General features: G+C 40.7%; 1 protein-coding gene across 1 annotated transcript in view; it reads left to right on the top strand.

Moving 5' to 3' along the window:
- Positions 1 to 3,351, top strand: part of MOSMO (modulator of smoothened) — a gene marked incomplete at both ends in the record, with an annotated part of 42,593 nt that extends 39,242 nt beyond the window's left edge. Inside the window, one exon of the mRNA XM_084250427.1 lies at positions 2,888 to 3,351. Within this exon, the coding sequence (XP_084106553.1) occupies positions 2,888 to 3,072 (185 nt within the window). The remainder of the gene's footprint in view (positions 1 to 2,887) is intronic.
- Between the last annotated feature and the right edge of the window lie 8,752 nt (positions 3,352 to 12,103).

Here is a 12,103-nt window from a genome sequence, read left to right as displayed (position 1 = left end):
ATGCAGAAAATCTACCATCTTACTTAGCCAAGTAGCGTAAGTCAAAGAAAGCAATAAGATGCTCGCGTGAGCCATTGGTTCTTATGACCCAAGAAAGGTAAAGAAATAGGATTGTGTTTTTCCATTCCCCTTCGACAGAGAATATTTAAGTACAGGTAACTACCCCAAATGCAATGTGTTTATCCTTTATTTTTTAGTTAAGTATTCCAAGATTTAAAAATAATGATATGTATTACTTTTATATTACTGAACTATGTAGATAACATGTAATTCAAAGCCTTCAAAAAGGTCACCATGAAAAGTGAGTCTCATTTGCGGTCCTATTGCCCGACCATCCAATATCCCTTTCCTAGAGGCAGCTGTTCCCAGTTTGTGGGGTTTCCTACCAGAGGTGTCATATGTATGGGAATGTACGCGTACTTATTACTCTGATCTCTTAGCTTCATCAAATACATTGTTCTTGTTACCAAGAACAAGCTAGTCTACTGGGGTGCGGCCCTGAGAGAGATTGGGCTCCCCCTAGTGTTTCATTCAGCCCTTGAAAATGTACTTTTTCTTTAGTAGGTTTGGTAAGAACGTGAGGTCACATTTGCTAATGGGTCTGCACGCTGGAGCTTACTCTGGGGGCCAGGGAAACAGAGGTGTGTCTTTTTCCTCAATCTGACCTTTGTGCTTTTCTTTGCCACCCTAATTTACACCCTCATCTGCCAGCATACCTGATAACTGACTCTCACCACCAAAATATACCATGGAGGAAATGAAGTTATATCTTTACAGGCTTATTTAAGACCCAGACATTAGTTGTCAAAACGATAATAGATGCCATCAGCATTAAAAATATTTTAAGATCTAAAATCACTTCACTGGTCTCAGTAGCTTAAGAGAAAACGTACCCACCCGCATTAAATTTCGCAGAGAGTATGGAGAACCTCGTTCCTTCAGAAGCAAGATTAAGTTGAATAGCCGTTTCATTGCTTCCTTAAAATTTGATAAAGCTTTTCCTAACCAATTTGGAAAGATTTAACTCTTGTGAAATAGTAAAACTATTTTAAATATAGTCATTAAGAGATTATTCCACTAGAAAGGGGAGATTTTTATTTTACAGAGAAAATAGAAAAGGGCACATCACTTGACAGGGTAGTTGGCTCTAATATCTACGCATTGAAAGCACTTGTAGTTAATGTACCTTAAGACTAGGCTAGTGAGCATTAAGAAACAAATTGTTTTTAAAAAAATAATCTTTTCCCATTGTTTTTTTTACTTGTATATAACTACTTAGGTCATGGTTTGGTATCACTTACCAAACGTATTAAGGCCTAAGAACCACTAGAAATTGGTGACAGAGAACACTTGATAAACAGGCATCGGCAGCACTCACAGAGTTACTTTTTGTTGACTGTACAACAGAAAGGCCAAAAGACCTACTAGTTAATTCCTGAATTTTTCATTGTTATATGGTAGGTATTTGAAAGAATCCAAGTTGCTTATGTATCAGTATTTGGTGTAGTTGTTTGCCCACAATGAAATAGGTTTTATGTTTGTATGATATAAAATAACCCACCTACATGGTGAAAATGCAACAAGAGTGCTAGTATGTTTTCTAAGTTAATATATTGCGTAAGAAAATGTTATTTTTCATATATATCTGGAGCCATTCCATCAAGAAAAAGATTCCTAATTCACTTTTAAGGACTCTGCAATGAAACTTTGCTAACACACACAAAAAATAAGGCTAGTGTCAGCTGGAATATTTAACTAAGATTCAATATCCATGGGGATTGGTCTAACTTGGAAAATGTTTCTCATTCAGTAGATAATAGAAATCTTCAGCTCTTTGTGTGCAATCACTAGGGCAATCTGTCTTCATACCACACCAAAAAAATGTTTCTGCCTCCAAAGAAATTTAAAGGACTATAGCCATTTGACCAATGTGCCTTCAAAAAGCATAAAGTATTTTTTTTGAAAAATTGGCCTATATATATGTAATTTGTGTTAGGAAGAGTACAGGAGAGCGTGCGATTTCCTAAAACAGTCGACCGTAGAATTAGTTCTGCTGGGTTTTCTGATATCATTCTAGAAATATTTTAGCAAATACTATCTCATTGTGTTTATGTACATAACTCAAAAAAGGTTGCCCTACCCGGCCTGACCCCTCTGTATTCAAAAACCTGACAAGATTATTTTGGGGGATGAGGGAGAATATTGTCCATGATAGGAGACAACTGCTTCTACAGTTTGCTAGTCCTTCCAGTCTGACGTTCTTTCCACTGGACGATTGTAAATCAGAGTAAGACAGAATCAGAGTACGACAAATGGTATGTGTATTCGCATGTGCCTTTGTCCAGTTCCTTCTAACCAATTGAGTAGGAGCTGAGAATTGACAAAATAATAACGATGGCAATGATAGGCAACATTATTCAGGACTTACTATCAACTTGGCACTGTGCTAGGAACATGACATTGTTTTGTTCCTTCTTCTAATATTTGCCCCATTTTAAGAAGGGAACCAGAAGCCTTCAGTCACACAGCTAAGAAGTAGCAGAGCCAGAACTTACCTCCTATTTGATTCTAACTGATGTTCGCAATCACTATTTTAAATGGACAGAAATAAAATGTGGAGTTACTTAGTAGGTTTGGAGACCATTCTTAGTGCTGATAATTTGAAATTGTCCTAACACGTATATAAAAGACAAACCCAGCTTTTACTGTATTTAATTGTTAGGCTTTTGGGATAGTATTCGATCTGTAATATGTACAATCTCTTGACAAGGTTTGACCATGCTACCAATCCACAAGTCTTCTTGTAAACCTCCTTTGTGCCAGATTTTCATTGTTTTCTTAATCACCAAATCATGTTACTAATGTTGTGTTTTGGTTTGTTTTACAGTGATCCTTTTCTGTATGGCTGCCCTAATATTTCCAATAGGATTTTACATCAATGAAGTCGGAGGTCAACCTTATAAATTACCCAACAACACAGTAGTTGGGTCATCCTATGTACTTTTTGTCTTATCAATTTTCTTTACAATAGTAGGACTTCTATTTGCCGGCAAAGTTTGTTTACCAGGCTGATGAATGTCTAAATTGCTTGATTCTATTATTTTTTATTTTATTTTATTTTATTTTTTTATTTTTTGGAGGGTGGGGAGGGCAAAGGCAAGGCATCTGAGTGTCCTCACAGGAAGATGCTGAGATGAAACTGATGTTGAAAAGAAAAAAAAAAATGCTTTGATTTGTTCTCACTATGCACTTTGGATTTAAAAACAAAAATAGAGGAGAGCCTTTTCCATAACCAAATACAGACAATATTGACTAAATCTCCTGAGCATATTCAGGCAGTCAGGTCTGCACTGTGATAGCAACCCAGTGAAGGAGAATGCTTTATACTGAAAAGCATGTGGCCCTTTGTGACTCTGTTGTTGCGTTTTTAACGTCTAATGATTCATTTGAGGGGGGGAAAGTCTAAATATTTATGAAACGTGGTGGACCAGAGGGATGCAAGAGAAGTTCCTGTGGGGCTGGCTTCAACGCCTAAGAAATAAGTGTTCACAGCTTCCTTGTAATGGTATGAGCCTTTGGCACCAAAATGGATTGCCGTTGCATTAATGCATCAAGAAGCCAATAGATCAAAACTTGTTTGCTAAAATGTATGTAAAAATTCTGAATTCCCTATTCCCTGTGTACAAAAAAAAAAAAAAATCAAACACTAAGAAACATGTTGTTGGGGTGGGGGGGAAATGTTCCTTATATTTATATAAATATATATATAATATATATATTTTGCTGATGCAGTATACAGTGTGTATATATGAGTGTGTGTGTGTGTGTATGTGTGTGTAAATTTATATACACACACATGCAAACAGTTCCTGGAAGAGAATTCTGAATGCTTTGCTAGCAAAACACTGTGGTGTGCAAACCTAGAACTCAATAGAAAAAAAGCCATTTATCTGAAGGCTGCATAGTGGAGAGAGTCTTCAGTTTACCTCATTCTTTGTAGCAGCCCTTGATTTTAACAGGTTTTTGTAATAGGTACAAATAATCCCATACCTTTCTAGGTGCAATTTTAAGTTAAGCTAAAATTCTTTGTAGGGTTAATTTATTTGTATATGATAGTAGAAGGTAAGATCATGTCAAACCTTATAATTTGGGGGGAATCTGACACTATTTAAATTATTGGAGACTGTTGTCTGTTGTACAGAGGTTTTCTTTTTCTACTGACTTGGTCTGTTACATTAATAATGCATTTTATATGTTCGAGCACACAACTTTACATAAATGCAAAGTTCACTAGTAATATCAATTTACAGTATTTTGGCTCTTACAAAACTAACTTCATTCTGCTATGAAAATTAAATTTATGTTCTCTTCATCTGTAAGCATTAGTAATACATCTCCTTTACCAAAAACCTGAGCAATACAATATTTACTTTATATGTTACCTGCCTTGTTTGCTAGGGCCTAACATTTTTTGCATTTACTTTAAGGGGCTGTTGTAAATCCACAGCTTTGTGTTTGTTTTGTTTGTTTTTTCCCTAAAATAAGCATTACAGCTAACTTTGAACCCACACGTAGTTTTAAATACAGCATTTCTCTTCTCCACATTCCCTGCCTCCATGTCAGTGCTCAGTTGTTTTCCAGGCGAACACTATAGATAATCTCCTGTTTGCAGTGTGGGGCAGAGGGGCTTTCATGGCAGTGGGGCTAAGTTTTTCTTCTTCACGGTGCAACAACGACCCAAACCGTCCCTGGCGGTAGAGTTAGATGCCTGGGTAGTTCATGCTCCCCACCAACAAATGCACTCTTCTTACAACGCTAGATTGTAAGTGATAGTGCGATCACTTCAGAGATGGGGCTGCCTCCTCAGACGTTCGGAGTCTGAGGCGCAAGAGCCCGGTGCATTGCACACTGGGCCCCTGGGGATCGGGCAGTATTTCATCGTAAAAAGAAAATCGCAGTGTTTCGGCTCATGCAGGAGTCAAGGGCAGAGGCACCGCCCGGTGATGCGTTCCTTGAGTGTTAGGGGATTGTCACGCTCGTTCTTCCCCCGGGTCAAACAAGCTTTTGGGAGATGCCTGAGGGAGACCTTTACCCCCAAGTATTATGACGTCTAGCCAATTCCAAGAATACCACTGGACGGGCCTGCTCGATGGACATTTGGGGTTGCCCCCACCCCCATCGTGATTTGGTTGGTCCACAGGCCACTGGGTCCCTTGGAAGGAAAACTTGGGTCGTCGCCATTATGCCACTGAGATGAAGTGTTAGCAAAGTATGGTTCAAATTAAGTTATGATATGACCAAGAGCTCTTCTCTTCCAAAAGATGAGTTTTATTGTAAATAGTTTCTCAAAGTATTTTTAACTGGATCATGAGCATGGGGAGAGAAAGTTTCTCAGCTGCTAAAAATTTCCCCGCTGTTTACTTCTTTCACTTACAGTGGTATTGCATATAAGATTACAAAACTTAAGCTTTTATTTGTATCTGTTACCCAAGCTGTTAAATTGTCTTTAATTTCATCATTGTCGTGGAGGTCCAGTGCAGAGCAGGCTGATGAGGGAAAACTCCCTCTAGCCAGTCAGCACTCTCATCCAGGATTAAAACCGTCCCATCAAGTAGTATGTGAAGTCAAACCTTTGTACTCTTCCAGACCAAACATTGCGACGGATTCATTCATATAAAAACTCTATAAATCCTGTAAGTGAAAAGATAGACAACTGTCAGCAGTTGCTTTTTAAGAGGTCACTATAATAAGTACTATGTGTAGTACAGTATTAATAGCAGGAAATCATATTCTTGTAAACTGTATATAAAATACTGTCATATGGTGCAATCATTTGTCAAACCTTTGTCTGTTACATTGTTTTTAGAGTGTGTGCATTACCATACCTAAGAGCATCACTGTAAAATCTGCTAAAAACTATCTGTAGGTTTTATTTGCACAAGACTTAGTTTGGAAATTTTTGGAAGCTCCTATTGAACATGCCTGAACATCTGTAAACATGAAAAACCTTCAGTTCATTAAAAGCCAACATTTCAGTATGATTCTTTCCAAAGGTAATCCATGTTCTATGTGGTTAATGTGTGGTTGGAATTCTTCTGACTCTCTCACTTATAAAACTCTGTTCCGTTCCATTTGTTTTGTTTTTGAAGGGCGGTTCTTTTTTTTTTTTTTTTTTTCTATCCTCTTTTTCATGTTCTAGGTGACCAAAACACTCCATTGGTTTTTTTACCCTTTTGCCTAAAGCTTTGATATCCCCACTTGATTTTCTGTGAATTTTCACTGTTTAATCTCTTAAGCAGAATAATAACTAGTCCTGGTGACATGCACTCTCTTGTTCTAGAGGAAAGCCCTGAGAAGCACGGGCAGCTGGCTCTGGATGGACGCTGGGCTCTCATTTTGCATCGTGGGCTTCATGGGAAGAACATGTTGCATTTATTTTTGTCTTTATTTAAAGACTGCTAGCCACAAGTTACTCTGATTATAGTAACTGTTTTATCAACCCCCTTTAATCTTTTTTTTTTTCAAAATTAAATTTACAATCACAATTCAAAATAGTAAGGTGTCTTTCAGAACTAATTTTTGAAGGATAAAAATATATGAAGGACAAAAGTGACCTGTGTGGGTTGGGCTTCCTGCACAGGACAGATCGGTTGTATCACCTCAAAGAGATTTTCAAGTTTGTGATCAAGGTCTGTATATTACCCCAGACTTTATTAAGAATTGTTTTCTAATTGGTTATAACATTTTTCGATTAATAGTTTCAAAACAAATTGTTAATACAAACTGTATAAAATGAACATAATTTTCTTCACTGTATTTTTGTTATTGAGCAAGTTTATCAAAATAAATTGTCTACTAAAGAAACTAAAAAGGCTTCTATTACTTTGAAACGAGCTTTGATTTTAAAAATTTTATTTCAAAAATTGGTTTCTTAGAGTCTTCATGCATTTGGACAGTCACACTTCATGCCTTATGGTTTGGTTTGTTAATATCATCCAAGGGGGTGGCCTCCTCTTTTCCCTTCCACTTCCACTCTAGTCTCCCCCCACCCCGGAGAGGAGATGCCATTAATATTCCAGAACAGGGGTTAGGTCTTCTTTATCAATGAGAGGAGTCACTCGGCCATAGAAGGCTGCACACATGACTCTTTTTAAGATTTATTTATTTATTTATACAAGCACTGGGTACAGTCAGAAGTGCGGGAGGGGGAGAGAATTCACCAGAGCCAGAGCGGGGAGCAGAACAGGCAGAAGGACCGAAGTACACTGCTGAGGGGAGCAGCGGGCGGCAGGAGAGGTCTGCGCGCCGTGTGGGACCCTCGCCGGTGTCCGGGGATTGAGCCGGCGCTGCAGAGGCTGAGGCGGCTTCGCAGCCCAGCGCTCAACCGCTGCGCCACCAGGCTGCACACATGACTCTTAAGCATCGTGTTTCCATGGCCCAGGAGAGGGGTGCTGTGCCGGGGCCCCTCAGCCACCACCTTGCTCTCCCTCACACGGAGACCTCGGCTCATTCGCCCCTGCTTCAGTCTTTGCACCGTACTGCCGGCTGCAGGAGCCGCGCAGAGGCCCAGGGGCTCAGGGTCTCTGGCTCGCCGAGTGCGCCGTCACAGCTTGCGGTGGCCCTCTCGGAAGGTGTCGGGATCAGCCCCGGCTAAGAACTGGTGACCGAATAAAACCCTATTTGCTGCTGTTTTGTCTTTACGTGGCCTCTTCCAGGAGCTTCATGGGAAACCAGGAGATGCCATCCAGGTTTGCCTGAAACTGAGGGGTTTCGCAGGGCATAAAAGTTCCAGTGCCGTAGCTGGGAAGTTCCAAGCAAGTAGGAATGAGTTGATCATATGTAATCCAAATATTCTGGTTTCTAAGAGATCAGTGGTATTTGAAGTTATTTTTCTGGAAACAATGAATTGACGGGTTGGAGTGGTAGCCTATACTGAACTTCGAAGAGAAAAGGAAAACATTTTCTTCCGTTGGTAATACCTTGGGAATAGATAAAACTGGCTTTTAAAACAATAGTATAGGTTCAAAAATCTTTTATTTTGACTTAGTCTCCCATCAATTCTATTCCAGCCACTGTATGAAAAGATTACAGGAAAAACACCAAGATTTAAGTACTGTGCGTTCCTTTTATGCAAAGTCAACTCTTCTGGGTCACAGTTACCCAGCAACAAAATAAAAGTTATTTATAAATGGTATTAAAGATAGAAGCATAATGCTATATTATTTTTTAGGCTGTTGGTTCTTTTCCCAGCAAGAAAGCTCTGGGGTTGTATTTAAAGCCCATTTCAGGTTTCTAAAAGCCCAATTCTACAGACTAAGATCACCCAAGATTAAATTTCTTTTCTTTTTTAAAAAGATTTATTTATTTACACACATAAGAGCTGGGGTACAGGCCAGAGGTGTGGGGGGGGGGGGCGAGCGAATTCACCAGAGACAGAGCAGAGAACAGAACAGGCAGACTGACCGAAATAGAGTGCTAAGGGGAGCAGTGGGCGAGACAGGAGGGGTCTGCTGCGCCATGTGGGTTGCTCCCTGGCTGGGCTGGGGATTGAACTCATGTTGCAGAGGCTGCGGATTGCTTCATAGTGTGGTGCTTAACCCCTTGTGCCACCAGGGAGGCCCCTCAATTTCAACAGGGAATGTTTCGTGAGACTCAGACTGAGTGAAATTGAAAAGAGAATTCCAGTGCTCTTTTCATTTCTCAGATGTAGAAACCAAGGACATAGACTTACTAACTTACCCAAAGCCGCACAACTAAGTCTCAGCAGAGATTCGACACACGGAAAACTGTGTGACAACTGACTAGTTGTGACCTAGGGCAAGTCACGTTCCATAGCCCTGTGAGCCAGTCTCTTCAACCAATCTCCATCTCCTTCAATCCATCCCAGCTGTTTCTGCCAAAACAACCTTAACACAAAAAAGAACACAGTTTCCTTACTGGAGTTCCTGTCGTTCCCACTGTCTGCAGAAGGAAATCCTCTAGCGTAGCCTCCTGGAGAACACTTCCTCATCTGCTTCGGGTTCTCATTCCCACCACCCTTTCTTCTTTCTACTGGCAAACCAGCTTCTATTCCCTCCTTCCATTGCACCTGCTCTCGTTCACGACTGTCTGTACTGCTTCTGGAAGTTTCCCCAAATCTCTCCCGTATTTGAAAAATACCTAATTTTTTGTGGTTTCTCTTTTACACCTTTGAAACTGAACTTCCTAGAGGGGAAGAGACTGCCCAGACTCAAGACTTCCCCAATTCCAGCTACATGACCCTTAATAAAAAAATCATGTAACCCTGGTGACCCTTGGGTTTCTCATCTGCAGAATGGGACTAACTGCACCTATCTCGTGGTTGGTTAGTGGTGGTTTAAATGAGATACAGCATGGAAAGTGCCTGGCACATGGTAAACATTCAAATGTTAGTTGCTGCTATTATTAAACACACCTCTATAACTTGATTATAAACTTGCAAATGCAAGGGATGTGGCTTCTGTGTCCCTTCAAGACCTGGCACTCTGTTTCACTATGAATTGATGGCCATAACTGAGTTTGGGTTTGGGTTATAGAGGAGAATTATGAAGTTATTTCCTGAGAAAGGCCTGGTCATCTGTCTACCAACATGGTTTCTGTGACATTTTTTTCTGACCAGAGACTTGCCTACATCAGCCTTTATAAGGCACCAGTTTCAGTGACACCCCCTTAGGATTCCACTGTGGACTCAAGAGCCTCCCCTACTGAATATACACTACTCTAATATCGATACGTATTCAGAGAGGACCAGGATGTTACAAGCACCCTATTGATCCTGAGAGAACTTTCTGGAAGCTTGTGGGTTTTCTGCCATCTTGAAGCCATACATTTGGTATGCTCTGCAAAGACTTGGTTTTGCGGGGATGGTTTTAATTGTTTCTGCCGAAAGGAATGGACACGAAGATTTGGTCTTATTTTAGATGTGGTCGTTTATTCCCAACTGGCCATTTTATGGCACTTTAATATATTGTCGCCAATGTATATGGTCACTATTAAGTCATCCTCCATTTATTATCTGTCAGGCAAGTCAGTGAGATAAATGCTGTGTCCTGACTCTGGCACTCTTCATGTTGCTTCAATATTTAGTTGGTCTAAGCAAATTCAAGTATTCTTTTCAATAAAAAATAAAACTTTTCCATTGTTTTTTTTTCCTCTAGTAAAATGAAGATGCAGTGGTAGATCCAGTCAGAGAAAATCCTTTCCATAATTCCATTATCCAAAAAAGTGCTGGGTGGGGAGGTGGATAATCTACATACCTCAAAGCGTCTGGTTACTTCATCTTCATATTTTACTGATGTAGTTAGTAGCAAGTGGACTTGTGTGTTGCTGTCTGATCGTGCCCCCCAGGGGTTCACCTCACATCTCCTTTCAGGGTCACCTGTAACTTTCTTGTCCTAAGTGCTATTGAAGGCCAGATCCATCAAGGTCTAGTCATAGAACCTTGGATAAATTGTTCACCCAGGAAGCTACCATGGCCCTAAAGTGGCACCAGTTGATTTTTTCATCACAATAAACACATCTGTATAAGAGTTTATCAGGTATTCTTCCAGACATTTTGCAACATTTACAATATTTTATGTGCTTTTATATGTATATTATATATATAAATAGATCACTTATACACATATGTATGTGTGGGTGTGTCCTGCTCATTTGTGTGTGTGTGTTGTGTGTGTGTGTGTGTACACACAGCTTCTTCTGTTAATGTACATGTAGGTGGTTTCCAAGTTTTTGCTATTACAAATAATGTTACTGTGTGAACGTAGGCCTTCAATGACTGGAACTCCCTGAATATAATGGCCTGGCATTCTAACTAGAGGGTATCAGCTACTCTATTAAGGTAATTCCTATTTCTTAAAGCACAGTGGTTAAGAAATGGGGACATTTATAAGCACATGGGGAAACATAACACTCATGAGACGTGCTTTTCCTTAGGTTATCTTCATCAGCCCTCCTCCTGGTCAGTGCGAGGGATATTTTACAAACTAGAAAGCTAAGGGTCGAGGGGTGAACAATTTACCCAAGGTTTTGTGACTAGACCTTGATGGATCTGGGCTTCAAACTTTGTTTCCCTAACTTCATATCAAGGAAAACTGCTGGCCTACATCGCCCCATTGGCTAGTGGGAAGAAAGTAAAAATAGCTTGTCCCAGTTGCCTGAGTCCCTGGCTCAGACACCAGCAGCTAAATCTATGGTTTGCTTCGGGATATGGAGTGCAGCCAGCCAGAAAGGTAGGCCCGGTTAGAAAGGACTTGTGAATGTTACATATTTAGTTGAAAGAGGAAAACAAGGTATGTGAGTAATTGTTTGTGCTTAATCTCCCATCATTCCCCCCATTGTCAAACTTCCTGCATTCCTCACTGTGCTAACTTCCTTAATTGGGGAACTAGATGATGTCACCCATTGATTTACTGGTACCCTGGGAAATTTTCCCAAACAGGCTAACCCCTACCCCCACATAAGTTCTTAAAAAATAGTAACTGGGGGCCTCCCCTGGTGGCCCAGGAGGTTGAGCGCCACACTGTGAAGTTGTCTTCAGCCTCTGCAGCGCGGGTTCGATTCCCAGCCAGCCAGGGAGATACCCACACACGCAGCAGACCTCCCCTGCCTTGCCCGCTGCTCCCCTCAGCAGTGTGTTTCATCAGTCTGCCTGTTCTGTTTCCCGCTCTGTCTCTGGTGAATCCTCTCACCCTCCTGCCCATCTGGCCTGTACCCCGGTTCTTGTATGCATGAATAAATAAATCTTTTTTAAAAAATAGCAACTGAACGCCTTCTACCTTGTTAGTCTGTTGGTGATTGGGGTTATGCAGAGGATCATGGCTCAAACAGGAAGGCCACGCCTGTCATTTGTCAGTATCTACAGTCATTACAGCTAAGACATCAGATGCCCCAGGCTGAATGGCGTGGTAGTTCTGTGTCCAGCCCATGCGTGGGCATGGTGAGCTGGGAACCCCTGTGCCTGTGGACTCTGCTGGATGCACAAGGACCCACATCTTCTGAAGTCTCGTCATGTCACCAAAGTGTTGCGGCCAAGATAAGCAGGCCGTACTCCTGTAATTTTCATGTGATTTCTTGATTTCTCTTG

Source organism: Talpa europaea, assembly GCF_964194135.1.
Source record: "Talpa europaea genome assembly, chromosome: 12".
NCBI lineage: Eukaryota > Metazoa > Chordata > Mammalia > Eulipotyphla > Talpidae > Talpa > Talpa europaea.
The sequence above is the reverse complement of the archived record's forward strand: the minus strand, read 5'-3'. Positions and strand labels throughout refer to the sequence as shown.